Source organism: Athene noctua, chromosome 2 (genome assembly GCF_965140245.1).
Source record: "Athene noctua chromosome 2, bAthNoc1.hap1.1, whole genome shotgun sequence".
NCBI classification, from domain to species: domain Eukaryota; kingdom Metazoa; phylum Chordata; class Aves; order Strigiformes; family Strigidae; genus Athene; species Athene noctua.
In genome coordinates, this window is record NC_134038.1 from 104,034,351 (window position 1) to 104,056,466 (window position 22,116).

Sequence of the window (22,116 nt, forward strand, 5' to 3'; positions counted from 1 at the left end):
CCGAGTAACCTCATCAGGAAAATTGTCACACATTTCTCGGCTGGGATAGTCACAGGACTGCCCGTAGCCAGGGTAACAGCTGCAGTGACTGGCGCACCTGAGCCTGCCCCAGTTCCTTAGTTCTCCAAGAGAGGTTTTGAGGGTATTGTTAGAACCATCTAGGTTGGAAAAGACCTTCATGTGTGCAGTGAGATCTGTCACTGGTGTCTGACAGTCAGAGACAACTCTTTGTGCCACATTAACCCATGTGCATTTAGTGTACTGAGCAACAGAGAGACCAGACCATAGCTGGCATTCAAAGGCGGTAATGGAAAAAACAGCCTGCTTGATGTCAATGCAAAATCCCTGTTATTTTGAAATTACTAACAGCGCAGAAACGCGACACATAGTCAGAAACGCAATTATCTGTGAACACCTGTTGCTCTCTCTCAGCTGGCTCCCCCGAGGGGTTTGGGGCGCACCTTCCTGCTGCCCTGCGGGCAGAAGCAGCTCTGCGGGTGGCCGCAGGCACCAGGCCGGCGCCGCTTGGGCAGCTGCAGAGGGGCGGCCCCGCTCCTCCCTCGCCCTCGCCCTGCCCGGGCCCGGCCCAGACCGGCGGTGTGGCTGGGGCGCGGCGGTGGCGGCGAGCGAGGCGGGTGTGGGTGTGTGCTGCGAGCGGCACCGCGGGACCCCCTGGGTGGCCACGGCTCAGCAGGAGATCCGTGGGGCTGTCGGTAGGATCGGGCGTGCGGGGCACGGGGGTCTCCCGGGGTCCCCACACCCCACCCAGCCGCCCGTCCTGGCTGGGAGCGGGACCAGGAGGGGATCTCGCCCGTTCCCCGCCATCCTTCAGGGCCGGACCGAGCCCTGCGGCCGCCGGTCCAGCTCCTCCCCATCTCTAGACCCATCTGCAGGCTTTGCCGGGAAAACGGCAAACGCCTTCGGAAAGGGCTCAACCCGCCCTAAACCTGCAAAACTGGCCGTTGCATCGCGCTCCGGTGGCCGGGGACTGGGGGGGGGGGGGCGCTGGTCCCGTGAGGCTGGCGGTGCGAGAGCCCCGGAGCCTTGTTTCAGCAGCCCTGGAGCTGGGGATCAGGCCCAATATACATTTGCTTTTTCTGTACCTCTGACCCTAGGGCAGTGTTTCCCACGGGGCTGAGAGGCAGCGTGCGGGTCTCTTGTCTTTAACCTGAGATCACAGACTTAATTCTTTCCAGAGTCAGCAGAGGGAAGAGTTGTCAGGACACTGAAGGAGACCGAGGAAAAAACAGGTAAACATATTCAGGGAGGAAGTTGATAACTCCAAAGTTCATGATTGGTAAGTCATAACTCTGTCATATTAAACAAGATTTTTCCTGAGATAATCTCATTAATGCTAATTACTTTATATGGTTGCGTAGATGGCAATCAAAGGCAGAACTTGGGGGCTAAAAGACACCCTTCCACTCACATGGCCTCATTCTTGAATTATCAAGACTTTGGCCTTTAGATATTGAATCCTGAACAGCAGCAACATCTGATAGGTCTTTTGTTTAAGTGTTAGCATAGCTGGTATATAAGGTTTTCTTGTCTTATTAACAAGATTATATAAAAATTGAACATATTTCTGAGTAACACAGGGAGAACACAAGAAAAGTTATCCATGTGGGAGTGAATATCTTTAGCCAACTCTGTCATCAAGTGGGAAAACAGCATGTAATGGAGCCAGTCAATTCCTGTTTTTTAAAATGGTGTAATGGGTCACTTAAGGACATATCCTTTTGGTTTCTTATTGCTTTTGTAGGGCATGGAGGGTCAGGAACTGCCTTATGTGCTAATTGACTGTATAGGAGGGAGGTATGGAGTATATGAAGATCATGCTGAATTTATGGAGAAATATTTTCATCTCATCACCATGAAAGAATATCTTGAAAACAAGAAATTTCTCAGCAAAAAGATCAGAGCTATTTATATGTGGTATCACAAACCAGTTATTAATGAAGACCTGCTCCAGAGCTTGCCTAACTTGAAGATAGTTGCAAGCTCTGGAGTGGGAATAGATCATTTGGACCTGAACCTCCTCTCCAGCTATGGTGTAAAAGTGTCCAACACTCCATTTGTGGTTTCCACTGACACTGCAGACTTGGGGATGGCTTTGATGCTGGCGTCTTCCAGGAGACTCGTGGAAGGTAACAACTGAAATAGTTCTAGTCTTTTTATACCGAAGGTGACTCATCAAAACATGCAGTTAGAAAGTGTGTGCTGATGCAAAGGTAAGCCTGAAAGTAGAAATACAGGAAAATATTGGAATGAGGAAAAAGTTAAGACAAATCTGTCATGTTGACAATAACCTGCATGCAGGGCATGCCATTTCCAAACAGGCTTATCAGCATGGTAGATGCATTCCTTTTTTAGACAGCCCTAAATTCAGGCCTCTTCTCCCTCAGCTCATAACCACTTATTTGTTGTATTTGTTCACTGCAGTCTTGCTTTTCAAGTTTTAATAAAAGGGGATTAGCAGGAGATATTTTCAAGGAGGCTTGAAACTGTCTTTGCCAAGCTGACATGTATCTGAGTCATTACGAACAAGCTGTCCAGAAATCTGTCCACCATGTTCTGTGTTTCTTTTTCCTGCCAACTTAGGTGTATCTGCAAGATAGCTGGGAATCATATTTTGGCCTTACTGAAAGTCTTGATGGTACTACAACTGATTTATCAGTTGCACCATTCAGTATTTACAATGTAGGCACTGCCAGTTTCGTAAGCCCTGCTGATGAACCACCACGAGCAAGAAGCTGTGTTGCCGAGGTGCGTTTCAATGGTGCAGTAAGCTGTCCTGCAGGCAGAGAGAGATGATGGGCAGGTGTGTCAGGTACATCAAAGGGAGGTTGCTGCTTCGACCTTACCTTCCTTGTCTGCCAAAGAGGGGCTGAGTATGTTTCTATGCTAAGCAAGAAATCAACACCAAATGTCATGTTGACAGTGCAACATTATCCACTGCTTGTCCAAAAAGACAATAATATTACCTTACTGCTCCTGCCTTGTCTTACAATAAAAAGTAAGTAGAAAAAAGTAACCAGATGCCAGGACATCCTTCACGTGACATACTTCCTTCTTTTCCCTCTTCCAAGGTTATCAGCTTGCAGTCTCCCCTGACACAGAGTATTTCCCTGCTGACTGGCTGGGGGCTGAGGTTTCTGGGGCGACCCTGGGGATTGTGGGAATGGGCACCATTGGCTACAAAGTGGCTGAGAGAGCCAAAGCCTTTGAAATGAAGATTTTGTACCACAACAGGAATCAGAGGTAAAGCTGGTTGCAGCTCCATGGAAAGTCTGTTTTGTCACTGCTTTAAAACATTATTTGTACCTTTCACTGTCAGATTGATCTCCTGTTCTCTCTGTGTTAAGATAGGATGATGTGCTCTCTGTGCTATTGTTATTAATTGTTGTGTCAGGAAACGGTGAGGGCCACAGATTGTGGCCAGGTTCACCCAAAAGTCCAAACCATCAGGCAAACTCATGATGATAAGGCAGGGTGGAGGCCAGGCTGGGGCTGAGGGGAGCTGGAGACCATCCCTACTGTGGCATCACTGGCGCAGGGGCTGACAGCGCCGAGGAGAGCCGTCATGGGGTCTTGGAATGTGGGGGAGCCCCGGGGGGCCGGACAGGGACAGCCAAGACTGGTGGTGCTCTCAGGGCCATGCCAATAAGTCGCTGCCTTATTATTGGCTCTTTAAGTGGCAAAGTACATACACTTGCTTCAGGATGGTCATTCATTTCTCAGTTTATATAGAAAGAAAGGCAAGAAGGAATGGGAGAAATCCATCTTACTGGTCTCCCCGTGAGTCAGAGCTCCCTGGGCCTTCTTGTCATGTTGGTGACATTGCAATAGACTGAGGAAAGGAGAAATAGTCTAGGAGGACATAACTCCCATGACTTAGGTGAGGCAGGGACGCAGGCAGAGACATCCTGTGCTTTCAGAGCCAGGTGACAATGAAGAGCCAAACTTGCCAGTCCATTTGCTGACTTCTAGATGAGGTGTAACTGCCCTTCACATATGCTGTGAGGCCCATCAGGCCCATCCTGTCCTTTTCTTTTGTGGGAATCTGATGGGGGCCGGCAGTACATGCCCCAGTCTTGTCCTGACATGGATTGAATGCACAGGCATGTCCTGCAGCATGTGGTGTCAGTGAAGCATGTAGAGAGCAAGAAGACTGCTGCTGACACAAATTTCTGAAGATGTAACCCCTGCCCTGTCTTGTGGGTTTCCTCAGCAATTTTTAGACAAGTTACTTTTCGCAGGGAAGGGACTTCATGTCAAATATCAGTCTTGCTTTTGAGTTGGTAAAGAATCCTTGTTGCAACCAGAAGCTGTGACACAAACGCGTTTATTTTATTATTTATTCAGTGCATTTACATGATACTCATTTCTTACTTTTCATCCCCACAGGTATAGGATTGCACGTTTGTGTATGGTGCAGTTGCTATTGTGGGAAACAGCTTAACATTTTTCTTTACTGTTTCAGTCAGGTAACTGGCTAACTGCTTTGCACTACTGAGTGAAGAAGACAATTAAGAAACTTTTTCTCTAATGGTGATTTGAACTTTATCTTGTTGCTTACTACTGGAGTTTAATTTTGGATTTTTCCCCTCAGAAACAAGGAAGAAGAAAGTGCCATTGGAGCTATTTACTGTAAGAAGATAGATGATTTGCTCCAGCAGTCAGATTTTGTATTGCTGTCTGTGAACCTGACTCCACAGACACACAAACTGATTGGGAAGAGGGAGCTGGCGCTGATGAAACCCACAGCTACTCTCATTAATATCAGCAGAGGTAGGGTACGGAATAAAAAACTGCATTATGGTTTGCTGACATAAAAAGTCCTGGGAAAAGCCAACCCTAATACAGAGTCTGTCACACTGAAATTTTCAGTAAATTCTCTGATTACTAGATTGTTTAGATGTCCATGGTGATAACTCAGTAAAACATTTAAGCATTTCCGTAATTATGAGCAAGTAGTGAGCTTGTAGTGTTAGAAGCCCATGTATATTTGTATAATCACCTACTTAAGCTTTTTATTTATTTAGTGCAGTGTTGTTGCTAACATACATCAGGGTGGCACAGCCCACTCTGAAGTCTGGCACTGCACTTTGTTTTATGGTGCTATGTACTGCCTTTTAAAATTCCTGACTGTCCGACTCTACCCAAGCTTTCTCCTCACACTTCACCACACTCTCTCTGCTGCCTCTTCTGCTTTGTACACATTGCTAGCCCTGCCATTTACCTGACCACCGTGCCCGAGAAGATGGTGAGAGAACAGCACAAAACATGAAAATAAAAGTATCCTTCTTACTGTAAACCAGGTTTGGTTGTGGATCAGGATGCTTTGGTGGAAGCCCTTCAAAACAAAGTTATTAAGGCAGCTGCTCTGGATGTGACATATCCTGAACCTTTGCCAAGGTAGGACACGTGTTTAACTTAAACGAGTGGGGGTGTGTGTGGTTCAAACTAAGACCAGGTTTGTGACCATGTGAGAATTTACATAATTTTGTTAGTAGGAGCACACAATGTAGGTGCACTAGTCCTACTGAAACGGTGTCCCCAAGCCTTCAGTCCTAGCCAAACAAAATTCAAACTGACTCATCTGGCGGATTTGTTGCATAAAAAAACCCGCAAGCTAGGCAGCAGTTTGAATGCCTCTGAGTATACTTGGGTCCTGCAATTAGTTTTTTTTTTTAATTCTTATTTTAAATATTTCCCTGGGTCCCTTCAGATGACAAAGTAACAGGTGAATGCTCTGTGAGTGACTAGTTCAGTATTTCTTTTCCTTTCCCAGGGATCACCCTTTGTTAAAGCTGAAGAATGTCATAATAACTCCTCACATTGGAAGTGCCACCAAAAAGACACGCCGCCTTATGATGGAAAACATGATGGAAAGCATACAAGCGGGTCTCACAGGTCTTCCTATCCCTAATGAAGTATTACTGTAATGCGGTCTTATTTGCTGTTAATGCCGTTAGTGTTTATCCTGGTGTGAAGAAACAGTAATTTGATCACTCTTCATGTAGCGATCCCATGTGCGTTATACAGATGAAACGTATCATGCATGGCTTTAATTCTTTTAACTAACCGAAAGCGATGCTGTGTGGAAAACTGCAGCACTTTGCAGTGAACTGCAATGAAAAACTTAAAGATTCCAGAGTTTCGCGTCGGTGTAGTTTATTTTAAATGGCCCGTCAGTGTAACACCGAACCAAGGTCGTTTAAGTCGTGTCCGGGTGCCGGCCGGCCGCAGCCAGGGTGTCCGCCCGGCGGCTCCTCGGGGAGCGGCCGGCGCGGCCCTTCCGCCGGGACACGCAGCAGGCAGGTTTATTCTCGCTTCCACGACAGCCCAGCCGCCCGCCCCGCTCAGCACGGCGGTGCCTGCCCAGGCGGCTGCGGGAGGCGGCTCTCCCCCGCTCGGGCCCTGCGGCTCGCCCGCCCCCGGGGGCAGCTCAGCCTCCCGCCTGCTCTCCGGGACCGCCCACAGCCGCCATCGCACCCGCTGGTGCCGCCGCCGGGGCGCTGTGGGACCGGGCCGCCGCGCCGCGAGGGGGAGCCGGCCCCGCCAGAACCGCCGCCGCGGGGAGCTCCGGCCCGGGCCGGGCCTCTGCGGCAGCATGTGGGGCGGCCGAGCGGCGGCGGCGGTGCCGCGGTGGTGCCGGGCGCTGCGCAGCTCCGCCGCCCTGGGCGGCTCCAGGAACCTGCTGAGGAAAATGTTCTACAAAAAAAAGTAGGGGGGCGGCGCGGGCCGGGCCGGGCCGGGGGCTGGCGGGCAGCGGGGCCTGCGGCCTAGCGAGCCGTGCTCCGCGCACCGCCGGGCTGAGCCGGGCCGGGCCCTGGCGGGGCGGTCCGTGGGCGCTGGGCGAAGCGGCGTGAGCAGGGCTGTGGGGCTCGGGCGCTGCCGTGTTGCCGGTAGCCTGGCGGGGAGCCGGCCACCCCGCAGGGGCCCTACGAGCGGCCGTGGGGCTCTGGTCGGTGCGTCGGCCTTGCGCCGGGTTACACCGAGCCCTGAAGCAGCCGGGGGGGGGTTCTCCCCCCCTCCCCGCGCCGCTGTGGCCGTGGGTGGGCGGCGTTGCTGAAACATAAAGCCGATTTCCTTTTTCCAAAAGGAAGAAGTTTTGGTATAACAGCCCTACCCTGGGATCTAAAATGGTAAGTGCAAGCTTTCAGAGTGCTGTGTTTATCTGTACCAGGAGGAACAAGCTTGTGCTTCTGACGTCGTGTCTGACTTTGGGAAAAGCATTTTCTGGTGGAGAAATAGCAGAATTTTGTGAATGAACGCTAGGGCTCGAGTTTCACTGTGACATGCCAGGGTTGCTGTCGAGAGAAGCCATCTGGCTCCCCGTGGCCGTTTCCTCTTCTGTGCTGATCTTTCATCCGTGCCAGCACCGACACTCTCTTGCACGCTCTTGAGCCTATGGCAGAGAACTGATCCAGGTTAAAACTGTTGTGTACCAGCTTAGTTTTATGGAAAAGAAGTTTTTATGTTTGTTTTTCAAACAAGCAATGCCTTTCAGTTAATACGTGCTGTATTTTAGAAAACTGATTTATTGAGCTGTGTAACTTGCTACAGAATATTAACCTAAGAAACCTTGACTATAATATTGAAGGTCAAAGAGACCGCAGGCAGGGGTATTCTTTATTGAAACACGTGATACATAAGACCTATATAAAGCCATCACAGCTGCAATAATGACATTGTGAGAGTGTACTTAGAGCGCACAAGATTCTCTGTAATTGCTTAATACAAGTTTGTAACTACTGATTAATGTGTGGTGGGATTTTTTTGTTTTGTTTTGTTTTTTAAGATGTATAAACCAACCCAGTTGGCCTCTATAATAAAAGATGACCAGACAAAAACTAGGAAAGAAGATAACATACGCCTCAGAGTCTTGAATAATCTTATTCATAAAGCTGTGACAGAGATGATGAGTACCGGTGAAGTTAATCAAGAACTTTATGATCTCAAGCTGGAAATCTGCAAGGCAAGTGCCAAAGCTGCAGCCTGTGTTGAGCTGCTCTGACTGCACCACTGGGTGTTGTGTGCAGGAGGAGTTTTACTGCATTGCTTCTGATGCGACAGAGCACAGCAAGATGAGCCTTCACCTTGCACACTAGGAGAACTTTGCCGCTGTTGTACCTGGCTCAGTAGACCTTTACCACTAGAATGGAAATGCAACTTAGGCCAACTAAATGGTGATTCTCCTGGTATGACTTTTGTTTTCTGTTACTCAGACATGTACTATTTGCCTTGCCCTTTCAGAAGGAGGAGCCTGGTTTTACCAATGTAAGTGTTACCTTTCCAGGATTCTTTTCTTTGTGCAGTTGTCTGAGAGTTGATAGCTCCTTGTGTCCCTCAGCAGCATCATTACACAGGCAAAAGACCTAAGTGGGGCATGAGCTTAGTTCAAAAAAAATAAACCTTAGAAAATGGCATTAGCCAGCAAGGTTCCAGAAAGAATTGAAATTTGTACCTAATCATAGCTAATGTCATAATTCATGGGTTTGAAAGGGATGTTAAAGCTCTGATTCAGGAATTAAGTCAGTCTCCACATTCTTGTTTCTTGTCTGTAGTTTTTTCGTTTACATTTGCTGTTTTGTAAAGATTAACTGATATCAATATGTGGGTTAAAAGCTTGGTGGACTTAGCTTTGTTAGAAGCATGGAAAAAAATTGGCACCTTACAGCTGCATATATGACAAGGGGTTTGTCATTTATAATTGAAACATGTTTTTGTCAGCTGAGTTCGTTCTGTCTTCAAGCAGGCGATTAAAATTACATGGGCAAGAGGAATCTTGGCTCTGTATGTGCTGTATCCTTCATTACAGTATTTCTCTAGGTCTTTGAGTATTGCTTTTCTAGCTCAGGTGGCGTGTCAGAAATACTGGCTGGTGTAGGCAAGCCACAGCATTGTCAGGAGGCATTGCTGTAAAGGAAACAAAACGAGAGAGAAAGGAACAGCCTTCTTCAAAATACAGTACAGATTTTGTTACAACTGTGTAGTTCTTAGTGTTGGTGCTTCCCTGGGAAGTGGCTGAGACTTAGTCCTGATTTACTTGTGAGCTGATTCAGGTCTGATATCGTTACTGCTGTTATCAACAGAAATCTAGGCTTTCTGCAATCCATCAGAACTTGTTTTTTTGGTATCAGAAGTTAAAATTACATAATAGTAATACAGATAAAAATCGTACTTCAGGCCTGATACATCAGACTTCTATCCGCTCAGTGACATGGCTTGTGTTAGATGGGGTTGGTTATGCACCTAAACCACAAGAAATGGGTTGTGTTCAATAGGGTTTTTATGCGCTTACATTGGACTCAGTGTGGGAGGGTTGATCCTGAAGTGGAAACAGCCAGTTAATGATCACAGTGGGGTTTTTTAATGGGTGGTGGGTCTCCCAAGGGAGGAGTTATTTGGTGGTGGAAGAGATGAGTATCTACTTTGTTTTTTGGGGACAGCCCATTTTGCCCTAGGAAAGAGTAGCACTGTCGACAGCAGACTATGGTGCAGTTTTTGCTCCTGGGAATACTCTGATGGAGTTGTCTTTTCCTGTTGGTGTAAGTAGATACTTGTTTGTTTGAAGAGTTAGTTTCTGGACTAAATGACCTCTGAACTGTGCCTTCAAATGGGTAGTTTATGCTTTCTCCTCCCTCTTCCTCGGCTTCTTCCTTCAGTTGAAGCAGGTAGATTGTTAGAAGTTTGCTGAGCATACTCTCATAGTGAGGACTTGTTCTATAAGACACCGTTAGATGCGATGAGTGACAGTTGTAGAAATCTTTCAGAATCCAATTTGTGTTTCAGAAGTTTATTCTTCGGGAAGATTGTCACTCTATCTGATGTCTGTCTCGGCCTCTGCACACCATGCATTTTCAGTTGCATGCGTGACAACGTTAATATTACCTGTTAGTGAGGTAGAGGTTCAGGCACTGGAGGTTCCTAGCTGGAGAGGCTCTTGCATTACAGTGGCGTGGAGGGCCTCCTCTTTTCTGCCACTTTCAAAACCAAACTCTATGTGACAGCAAACTAGGGAGTGTCACAGGTCCTTCTTTAGCAGAAACTTACACTTTGAACTGTATCCCAAACCAGCATGCCATAAATTGTCATTCTGGACTATTTGTGATGGTAGCACCGTCGCATTGACTAAATGTAGCACTGTCGGTAACATCTAACATACAGGTGTTGACAAACCTCTCTGTTTAATTTCACTTGAAGAGGAGATTAGGCAGTGACTTGCCTCAATAAAAAAATGTCCTTTCATGTACTGAATGTAAATCTTATTTGGTCTTAAACTCTACATCTACAAAGGCACCATGTCATTATGGGTCTTAAGAGCAGAGATGGAAGAAGAGATTCTCCTAAGAATTTACTTATCCTGTTTGGGTCACTTTATGCTTATTCATGAATTAGAGACTTTGTTGTATATGGTGTATGTGTGTATATGTATAATTTCAAAGAAATATTTGTCTTTTGCAGGTGTCCCTGGCCTCAAACTTTTCAGCATGTCGTTTGTACTGGAATCCTTCTGCTACTATGGAGAAACAAAGTTATGTTGAAAGTGTACTGCAGAGGAGTGCTCCACGAATACGGTACTGCTATAGGATAAACAGACCCCTTCATAAATTCATAGCCATGTACTAATACCATTTCTTAAGTATTTCTGACTATCTGACTGTTAGAATGCTTTAGGTTTCTAGGTATTTAGAGTCAGAGTATCTCCTGTGATGAGTCTCTCAGGGAAGGATGGCTGGGTCAGACCAGCTGTGTATTCTCCTGCTGGGGCACAGTGGGTTTATTCAGCTTCTGTGCTTTCCTAGGATTGGACTGGGTTGAGCAGAAAGGAAGAGGAGACGGGATGAAGTTTCACTTCATTGTACTGGTGATTGTGGGCTGGACATGCTGTGCACCACAGTAGGCCAGAATATGATGCTGCACCAGAGGACTGGCAATTACAGGAAGTTACCTCCTTACAGATTCACTGTGAAATTCGGATTGCTAGGGACTATTTAGAACTCCAGAAGGGATGACTGATACTACAGAAATTCTTCACAATACTGATATCAAAAAAAGAAATCTTGGGATGCTACCTTGTATTGCGAAGCTTTTACCCATTTTTGTCAGGGGGTCCAGTTAGTTTTCAGGATATCATAGAGATTATTTTCCTTGGCGTACCCTCTGCTATCCAGCTACTCTATTGGAGGATCAGGACTTCACCCCATTGGGAAGGTGGCATTGAAGCATACTTGTAAGGCCATCTCTTTTCCTTGTTTCTCTAGGCTGCGTAATTCCTGCTGCAGCACAGTGCTCTCTCTTCTACTCCCAACAGCTTCCACTCTGGGAAGGAATGTTGCTGGCTGGGAAGAAGATGAGGGGACCCTTGCCAGTCCTTCTTGCAGCTAGCATGTAGGACTTGTCTTGCCCTGCTACGAGGGCTCTGTCCTCCACTGCTCTCACCCCTACAGTGGGGGTAAGGAAGCAAAATGAAGTGGGGAAAGACCTGTGCCATGCTGTGCATATTATAGGAGACAAATCTAGTATCATCAATACTTGGTGAGATCTGCAGCTAGTAGTAGTTTTTGTATGTTACATGTTCAGAGTTGGGATTCTGCAGTGTTGTATTGCTTAGCACTAACATGAATGGATATGCATCAGACTTTGCAAGCCATATCCTTAAATTTGCAGTACTGCTGGAATTAATTTAACACTTTTTATCTGTCCTGGAGGTGCTGTACTGTTGCTTATACTGGTGAATGCTTTATTTTTGCCAGGTATCTTCTGATGAGTCAGCAGATTGTAGGAAATGTACCCCCGGTACTATTTGTAAAAGACAAAGAAGCTGCAGCTGTAAAAGAGGTAATTGTAATCTTTGACTCAATGTACAAATATAATGATATGCAAACATCGTGAGTTAGCATACCATAATGCTTAGGAATACGGAGAGAGCTGATCATTCAGTTACTCTTACCAATCTACATTAAAAATCAGTCTTTGTCTATAGCATTTCCTCTTCATGTTCCAAAGCATTTTAGCAAAGAATCTTGAGTAAGACTGATGCTTACTTGTAAGCATCCTTGTAGCTGTCACTCCATGAAAATGAAATTAAAATTTTAAGTAAAAATACAGGGTAGGCGGTTGTCTGTTGCCTATATTAGATTATAGAAATGAGGTCTGAGGAGCCGTTGTCAGCATTTTAGATGTTATGTATTTTTAAAATTCCATTGAATCTAATCAGTGATTTTTAATTTTTTTTACCCCAACCTTTTCCCATCTGTGCATTGTTAAAATGTTTCTAGAGAAATGCAGATCTTTGCATAGAGGATGTAAGATCACTCATACTACGGGGTTTTTTCACTTTAAAAAGTATCCTTACTATTTCACATATTCTGCCAAGGTGTTGATAGTTTTTAGTTGAAATACTGCTAGAATACTGATGTTTTGTAGGAATTTGCTGTCATTAGGCCTCTGAAGTGAGATCTCTTTAATAGTGAGATTTCCAGAAGAGAAAGATGACACCAATGAATGGAATTTAATTAAAAATGTTGCCTCAAGTTGTTGATGTGAATGGAAATACCATTAGCTGAAGAGAGCATGTTCACATTTCTGTGCCCTGAATTGCCTTATTCTTAATGTGTTACTGTTACCACCAGTTACTGTTAGTGACTTACAACCTCATGCAGTGTGTGTTAGCAGAGCTGAAAGGGATAACAAGAACTTCTGACTCTCTAGAAATGTAGTGAAGTGCTTGAACTTTCTGTGGTCAGAAAAATTCTTGAGTTTGATGCCAGTGTACTGATCTGCAGTGCAAATGCTTTTCACCTGCATTAGCATCAGCTAAAAGCACAAGAATAGAAATGAACTAAATGCTTCTGAAAGCTGTTTATATTCTTTATTATGCTCCCCCTAATCAACACAAGAAATTCTACACAATAAGTAACAAGTGATTATGGAAGCACTTTGTCATTACTATTACTCTATTATTAACATACCTAGATGGAGCTACAAATATCTACTCCTGCAGGTCCTGCCTTTCAGGTCAGTTATTCTGGAACCTGTTCCATTATGTTAAATGACCACTTCTTCTTTTTGAGGAAGGGAACTTCTGGTCTACCTTTCCTTCAAGTTCAGTGCATAGGCACCAAGAAAGTTAATGACACAAGACAAGTAAAAACCCTCCTTGTATAGCTTCTGTCAGTGAATAGCACTTGGAAGCACTTACACTGATCATCTTTTTACACTTTGCAAATCATTACATTTATGTAATCCGCAGATGTAACAGGGCTTGAAATACTGTAGCTGAACCTGTTTAAGTATTGGAAGACAGGGAAGGACCATCCAATACAACTTCTAGAATAATACTCTGAATTAAAAGGGAAGTAGTGTAGAGAAAAGTTAGGAATAAAAATGTCAAATGAGATAAATTTTTCACAATTAGGTACAGTCCATGAACACTGAATGTACTAGATTTGTAGCGTTTACTGGGTAGGTGTCATGTTAAAAGAGAGTCAGGAACTTGATATTTACGTGTAATAGAAATGAAAACTTGCAGAAGGGGGTAAGAAGTGAGAAAAAAATCTCAGTGTGAGGATGTTATGGAAGAGGATTTGCAAGACTGAAGTAAGACCAAATAAAAGTTATATGTGTTACACAATCCCCAGCCAGCTGTTCAGAATGAACATAAGGCAAAAAAACTTTGTAGGAACCCCTGGCTCAGTCATGATATTTGACACAAATTTCCCAGGCAAGAAGTATAAGCAGTTACATGTGTATGGAGGAAAATGCTATTTTTAAATGGTTTTGTTAAATATTCCAAACATGTAGAAAAGAAAATATTTCTTGTTAGATACTCATCTGTTTCTTGTGTAGGTGTTAGCAAAGTAAATTTAATACAGGACCTTTAATAGGTATTGTGTTCATGTGTTTACAGATTGAGGAATTGTTGTCAATTGCTGATTTTGGACCTCCAGAAGAAGAAGAAACATCTCAAAATCATTCCAGGTAGGGTTTTTGAATCAGAATTGTACGTGTCCTTTTTCACCTCTACTGGTCAATTTAAATTGGGTATTATTTGACATGACAGAAAGTGTATTTTAATTAGATGAGTGTATTTTAATTAGATGCGTACATTGTTGTTATCTCAGAGTTCAGCAAATGGTTTTATGAGGAAGTAGAATGTAGAAGAGAGAGACTTTTTGGAAGACCTTACCAAAAAGGTGTCTCAGCTTTTGAAGGGATCAGTCGGGCCCATTTATTAACAGCAGAGCCTACAGAATAGCCTGGGACAAAACTAATATGTAATCATCCCAGAAATTAAATGTAGAGCATGGCATTTTATTTTGTGGTTTAAGCTTTCTTTACTGCAGTTAAACTGATTTATTAAAATTAAGGGAAAATATTTCTTATATATGCTCTGGTTTACATTCATATTTTAGTGCAGAGACATTTTCGTAGGCTATTTTGTTGGTTCTTGTGCACAGGTACCTTGCTGCAGACCACAGGTTTGCAAATATGGAAAGGGAAAGTCTATTTTTTATATATAAAAAATAACCTCTCTTAAGCTATGGAGAATGACTGAATTGTCACTTGTGACAGCATAGTGTACATGCTCTCAAGAGTCAGCTAACCCCTAAGGTGACACCAGAACACAGTCTTAGAAGTCAGCTGTGTTTGATGTCTATACTCTGAGTGACATAGTCATCAGACTTCTTACTTGCAGACCCACTGCTTTTTCTGATATTAGTATCTTTATTTTCATTAGGGAAATATTTTTAGAATTTCTAAGAATTTAAGACTCAATGTGTTTGTGATAATTCAATTTAAAAGATGTTTTACAGCAGTAGTATTTGTTTCTTGCTGATAATTTTCTTATGAGGATAAAAGCTCTACATTTACTAGTACTCCTCTACTTGGCCACTTTTTTTCTGGTATAAATTCGGTTTGTTCTACATGAGTTACAAATTAACAAAAAGTTAGTTAATTTGGAGCATTCTTCTGTAGGGATTTTTGGCTATTGAGGGATATAGATGAACAATCTATTGAAATAGTGATTCTGTGGACCGGATGCTCTCAAAGCTAACAGCCTTGCCCTTGTGTGCTGCAATCTGTTGGTGGAAATGCCTTTTGTGCCTTAATGTTTGGGGATGGTTCATCAGGTGAAAATCAGAAAGAGCTTCTTGGGGGAAATCATTGTTGTGACAGACTTTCCCATGGGGCACCTAACACCTTCCTCTGTTTGTGTTTTGTTTAAATACTTAAATCTAGCTTAAGGTGCCATATGCTGCCATTCATACATCTGATGTGTTTTGGGCACCAGCTGCTGCTTCTCTCTTCTTGGCAGAGCTGGGAGAAGCCTAACTTCCTTGGAGCTCCCAGATCCAGTGCTCACTCTGTTACCTATGCATACCTTTCCCCAGAAACAAGCGGTTTAATCTTTTTAAAGTAGTTGCTGTATTGGCTTCTTCCCATTAAATCTGTTGACACGCTGACAGGCTTATAGACAGTCTGTCCTTGTACACATAGTACGGTAGTCTCTCTTCCTTAACATGGGAGCACAGTGCTGAACATAGTGCATTAATAAAGTCAAGCTGAAAACTCCTGTTTATTTCTCTATTACTCAGTAACAATTACAATTAACAGTGACCCTTAAAACAGACATGGAGCAAACCCCTCACATTTGTTTTCCTTTCCACAGTGAAGTGTTGTCTTCAGCAATTCAATCTCCAGAGTCACCCATGCGGTCTAATCTCTTTGGTATTGATCATGAACTGCTGAATAAGCAGATAATGGACTACAAAAGATTGAAAGCGTCAAGAGATAGAGAAAGCATTGCCTGGACAGAAGAGCAAGAGGAGCAGCTGTCTAAGATTCAAAGGAAAATTAAAAACAAGAAAACAAGGAATCCTCCTGATGATGACGTTACACCACAGAAATACTTACTGGACAGATATGAAACTGATTACTTGGATGATAACGCTGAATCAGTCTTGGACTATGAGCTGGAGGATGAATTAGAGGAAGAGGTAAATGAATTGGAGGCGGATGATGGCAGAAGTCTAAGTCAGCCCACGGATAAACTGAAATGAAGTGAAAAAGCCACTCCCTTTAAAATGGAGGCTGCCAATAGCAAAAAAAAAAAAAAAAAAAAAAAAAAGGACTGCCATAGGTACCGAATGGTTTGTTTTGTACAGCCTGTTTACCACTTCGTCTTTTCGAATAGGTTTGCCACACACGGCGGGGTTTGCTACTACAAGGTGTGTAAGAAAACCAAAAATGCTATTTGTAACGTTCTGTTAAGCAGTTTTCAAGCTGCTACAGTTGTAGGACTTTCAACCAGAGAGCAGTTTTGTAATAACAAGATACATAGTGCAGCCCTGAGTTAAAACTTCTTGCAGTACTGTTGATTATTTCCAATAAAATTGTGGTTTCTATGTTGAAATAAAATGTGGGGTTTTTTTGAGTGATAAAAATAATCACAGAGTGATGGTGTCTGTTATTCTAAGGTCAGGAAGGAAGAGGGAAGCAAAATAATGAAAGTAGTGTTCAAAGAGCAGCCTTCAGATCACGAAGACCAGGACAGGGTGTTCTCTAGAGGACCTAGTCTAATGGGGGAATCTCTTTCCACAGAAAGTGAAACTCATTGAAATGATGGCCGATAACGTTACAACCCTGAAAGAAAATAAATTTATTCATTTTAATATCCAGAAATTTATAGTTGTGCAAGGGGAACTGCAACCAGAAAAGAATGGAGAACAGCTCATCTGTTGGGTAAAATCGGGCAAAGCATTGGCTGTGACTGAAAAACGGAATTAAAAACTCAAAGTTGGCGAAAAAGCGGCAGGGAAGAATGCCTCAGTAACTGAGATTTGTAAATGGATGGAGAATCATAAAAAGTGCAAATAAAGGTTTCTGGCTCAAAGCAAGTAAAAAAATAATAGCATGAGTGTATAAAGTGAGAAGGGCTGAAGTCTCAAAATGCGACAACTAACAAGGTAGTAAAAAGAAATTCTAACAGAAATAAGGAACATAAAATTTCATTAGTTAATGGGCAAGTAAAGAATGACAGTGCAGGGGAGGTTGCGCTACAGTATGCTGCTCTAGTTTTTCAGAAGGATTTAAAAGACAATGAGTATAAGCTCCAGAATGTAAAAAATAGTCTAAAGGATTTCTGAGGAGTTCAGGTCAGCAAAGAACACTGAAATTCACCATAGATTATTTAATACTCCCTTTGAAGATATTTTGAAGATTGACTGCCTGGAAGAATATGGGGAGGATATGGGCTAGGAACGTCTATAGGATATTCCTATATTTGAATAAGGGTCAGGATCTTATAAATGTATGCATTACTTTTATTAGAATACATGTTGAAGCTGTAGCTCACATTAGTACTGGCCTAACTTGAAGTAGGTGAATAATCCCACAAATTTCAGTGTGGCTTGTTCAGGCTTTCCGGGAGTTCTTCCTGAATTCTATGAGATGGACACACTTTGATGAGGTATATGCTTTAGTTTATTTTCCAGTGAATTAAAGTATTTATCATATCAGAAACTGTTCTTGTGCAGTATCACTGTCAATCAATGCTAACCATTAATTTCTTGCACCTTGGCCGCAAAGCTCTTAACTTTTTGAATGAATGTCAGGAACCTGCTAATTGGTACTTGCTAAATGAATCCACAGAATATCAACGTATCCATCTTTAGTTTCTGCTCTATAAAATGTGAGACTGTCCTGACTCTACCTAAAGGTTAAAAAAGGGGGAAAAAACTCAACACCCAAGCAACCTACATATTAGACTTTTGAAAGAACAAAGAGAACAAAGTTGATTACTTCTGCTTCTTGCTTAGTTTGGACATCTATAAACTAGGTTTGCGGTTCATAGATTAGATTGCATCTTAAAAACCACGAGAACCACTCTCACTGTCAGCCTTAATACCCTTAATCCCTTGTTAAGCAAGTGAGGGCAGTTGAGCTCTTCTCCTTACCACAGGTAATGTCACAGAAACCAGACTTTGTTCAAGAAGAAAGATGGCCCAGCACTTACTCAGGGTGTCCAGGGGTGTGACAGCCACTCTGAACCTGTTGATGAGGAAAATGAAGCAAACGCAATCAGATTTAGAAGAGATGGAAATCTTAGAAATGACCAGGCAGGATGGACTGGAAGGAAGAAACAACCCAGGGGATACCTGGAGAATGTCACCAGAGCAGGTGGGTGGGAGCCGCTGCAACCCCGTCCCCAGCCTCCACTGCCTTTCCAGGGAAGCACAGTGGGAAGTTTTCTAGCAGTGTAATAGTAACACAATACTTTCATAGCTGTAAAAGACAATGAATGAGTGTTACATGAACTATAATCTCTTGCAGAGTCCCTTGACTTAGTTTTTATGTATTATATAACCACAGATGGGGAAGGATTTTGTGGGGCCTTCAGACCTTGTCCCCTACCTTTAATGGCAGCTACTTGCTGCAGCCCTGTATTCAGCTGTTAATCCTGGTTAGGAATACACAGCTGGGAGTGATAAATACTTAACACGGGCAGAATCAGACATGCAGCTGAATTTAAGTGATTGGTGCCCCTGTGAGCATGTGCTACACCACTCATGTTTGAAACAATATGATTAGTCAATAACAGTTTTAAAAAACACGGGAGCTTTCACTGTTTCCTGTGACTGTTCAAGCCAAATCTTCCCAGACTCTCTAGGACCCTGCAAGCATATTGTTCATATCTTAAGTTTCAGACTGAAAATAAAGAAAAGCCTGTTATCCCTCCAGTCTGGTTATTTTCCTCAAGACCTGGTCCTATAAGGTGCTAATTTTGAAGTGAAAATGGGGGCACATAGTTCCTCCGTTTCATTTTAGCCAATCAGTTTGATTTCTCTGACCCCTCTTAAGACCTTGCTGTGAAAGTGTTTATGCATTTTGTGTCTTTCCAAAACAGAAGTGTCTCTCCAGCAGAACTGCCGAATAACACTGCTGTGCTGCAGACAGGCTGACAGCCAAGTAGTTTACTAACCTTCACCAAAACATGTAACTCAAGGAGAGTGACAGTCCTCTTACTCATGTGAGTCAGGAAAGCCACTGACAACATGGCATCAATGCCAGGGATTGAGAAGACCAAGATGTACATCTCACCAAAATCTTCTGTCCAAGGAATTACTTATTTGTCATGAAATGCAATCTACCCTTAAGCCTTGCTTGCATATGTGAAGCCAAGAAATGCAGAATAAAAGCTCAGCAAAGGGAAATTGGTATACTGCCCATTACGTTGCCATTTTGTCCTGTATCTAACTCTGCAAGAGGATGAGTGAAGACAAAAAGGTTTCCTTTTAAAGATTTCAAAGCTCTATAGAATGTGCCCTATCAAACAAAAAGAAAATCATTAACTAGGAATCAGTTGCTTGTATGTTTTTCTTGCATTCAACCACTGCTTATAGCACATTGCTGCACTACACTAATTTGTACTTTAAAATCTACTATGGCGAAAGACCAGTCATTCTCATACCCCCCTAACCAACAAAACATCCCACTTCAAACTGTAAGAATAAAAATGCAGAAATGTTTGTCTATTGTGGTAATTCTGACCTTTTTTGGTAGCATGTTCTTCAGGTAGTCCATCTTACCTGGTGGGCTTTTCTAAAAGTAACTGAAAAACAAATTCTAATGGAGAACACTTGTAGTTAATTTCAGTTAATTACTCTCTCTCTGGCTCTGAGAAATAGGTAAGGAAAGTAAGAGAGAGAAAACAAAGCCATGGGAATGGGTGTAGTAAAATGGCAGTGCTACAGCAGATGCGTTGAGATCTGCGGTGTCTTGTAAAGGAGACAAGTTCTGAATCTGGGATTCATGGGCCAGTTTTCAGCAAGTTTCCTGGGACAACCTGGCATCATTTCAACCGATGAGTGTTTTATTCTGCAGGTTCAAGCAAAATTTGTAGCCTTTTGTTGAACCATCCGCAGTTGTGAGATTTATAAACTTTTTTTTACTGCTGGTGCATTAGTGGCTTTCCAAATAGAGCGATGCATATATGTCTGTTCCACACTCCCACACTAGAGCCAGAAGTCAGTATTGGCTCTCTTTGCCATGAGGGTTTCAAGGGTGCTAGGTGCTTGCTTTGGTGCTAGACCGAGAAGCCTGTGAGTGTCTCCACTGGTGTGAGTCTCAGAAGGAGACTTCTCTATTTCTACTGTTTACTTCTTCAGTGAAAAACTTTAGTTCAGGATTTTGCAGCAGTCCATAGCTGTGGTTCATAAGACCTTGCTAATTTTATTGACATTGCTAACTTGTCATTGAATATCAGCATGATTTTGAGGAGAAGCTTCAAACAAACAGCAAGGAAGGAGGAGCTGCTACTGCTTGACTCTAGGCAGCTTAATACATCTTTGCCTGCAATTAGACCAAAAAGGGTCTCCTAGGAACACAGGCTGGCTCCTGACAAAAGAAAATCTGGCACAACAGAGCTTGGTTTCTTCTCATGTTGGCCTGATGACAAGCCTCAATGGCAACCACAAAGTCACAGAACAGTTGAGGTGGAGAGGGACTTCCATGGGCTGTCTAATGCAAACTTCCTGCTCAGAACAAAGTCAGTTACTGCAGGTTGCCCAGGGCCACGTCCTGTCGGGATTGAAATATCTCCAAAGAGGAAGACGCCAAAACCTCACTCAGCAACTTGCTCCAGTGTTCAACCATCCTCAAGTAGAAAAGCGTTTTCTTTTCTTGAGACAAAATTTCCTGCATTTCAGTTTCTACCTGGCTTGCAGGGAACCCTTTATTTGCAGGACAAGGTTGTGAGACAAGACACACACCAATATGGTTAACAGTCAAGCTCCAACGTTTATTAGAAAAACAAGTCCTTATACATTCTTGTACATTCTAAAAATAACAGCAAATCCATGTGTTGCTCTAGCGCATGCTCATTTCAAAAACTAGTTCCTCTCAGCACTTTCGATAAGGACTACTAACCACGCGCAGCCAGTAGATAAGTTTCTGCTTTGTTATTTTAAAAAGGCCCTTCTTATCTGCTTCTTCCCTAACAAGCACAAATTCTTTTGCTTTTAGCCGTCGTTAATCTAGATGCTGTTAGTCTTCTAACACAAGTGTGTCATTAATTTAGACATCGTTAATCTTCTCACCCAAATGCTGATGATACTTTTACATTGTCAGTGACGCAGAAGGTTCATGACCAGGCATACGCACCCACAATTCCCCCTTTTCTTTTTATTAAGGTCTCTAGGCTATTTACTACACAAGATAGACAACATTTCAACAGAAGAAAAAGACAGCATTCCAATAATCCCGCTACGCATATTATCTTGCAATTACTCATACCGCCTAAATATAAATTGAGAGTGATCAGAAAGATTCACACAGCACATACCCTCAAATTCTTCACATCCATGTCCTTGTGCCAGTAGCAAAAAATCTATAGTCGCTTTATTCTGCAAAACAGCATGCCTTACGCTATCTACATCTGTCAACAAATTACTTATTATATTAGATGTTAAGTTAAATTGTTTTACACTCCAACAGGCTATTTTGTTCAAGGTGGATAGAGCTTTTACAACCCCTACTCCTGGGGCTAAGAGAGACTCAGTGACAATCCCTCCAGGCCTCCACAATGCCACTTTATTAAAGGATACACAGCAATTTATAGACTACCATAAAGTACACATGCAGCTACTTGTCCACGCGCCCTTTTGCCCTCTATGATTGGTCCCGGTGTGGTGTCCATGCGCCGCTCTCCTGCTAGGCAAACATCTTGTTTTCGACAGTCCAGCTTCATTATCTTTTTGCTACACATGCAGTTTCTCAGCCCCTTGGCCTTGCAGGTGTTCTTCACAACAGCTACAGCCTGTTGTTACAGTGAGGCCACTAAGTCTGGATCGCTCATAATATGTCCGTTGTTTTCCAGCCATTCCACAAATCCCACTTTTTGTTTTTGAGCAATCCAGACCCTTTTTATTGCTCGGTCCATCATTCTCATAAAACCCACACACAGCTTAATGTCATTAAAAGGATTATAATGACGATTTAAACTGTTATTCCATGTAAAAACAAATCCTTTAACCATCCAGTAATTGGTAACCTTTTAGCAAAATCATTATTAAATATTCTTCCTGCTTCAAGACGTAAACC

General features: G+C 43.1%; 2 protein-coding genes across 2 annotated transcripts; both read left to right on the forward strand.

Moving 5' to 3' along the window:
• The first annotated feature begins 611 nt into the window (after nt 1-611).
• Nucleotides 612-6,147, forward strand: LOC141957778 (glyoxylate/hydroxypyruvate reductase B-like). The gene is made up of 7 exons (XM_074899778.1): nt 612-713; nt 1,197-1,297; nt 1,763-2,147; nt 3,090-3,261; nt 4,613-4,791; nt 5,322-5,418; nt 5,795-6,147. Exons 3-7 carry the CDS (start codon nt 1,766-1,768, stop codon nt 5,946-5,948), a joined length of 984 nt encoding a protein of 327 aa, XP_074755879.1. The 5' UTR covers nt 612-713; nt 1,197-1,297; nt 1,763-1,765; the 3' UTR covers nt 5,949-6,147.
• A 372-nt stretch (nt 6,148-6,519) lies between these two features.
• On the forward strand, nt 6,520-16,761 carry RBFA (ribosome binding factor A). The gene is made up of 7 exons (XM_074899779.1): nt 6,520-6,729; nt 7,109-7,151; nt 7,808-7,984; nt 10,474-10,586; nt 11,766-11,850; nt 13,922-13,992; nt 15,686-16,761. Exons 1-7 carry the CDS (start codon nt 6,617-6,619, stop codon nt 16,074-16,076), a joined length of 993 nt encoding a protein of 330 aa, XP_074755880.1. The 5' UTR covers nt 6,520-6,616; the 3' UTR covers nt 16,077-16,761.
• Nucleotides 16,762-22,116: the final 5,355 nt, after the last annotated feature.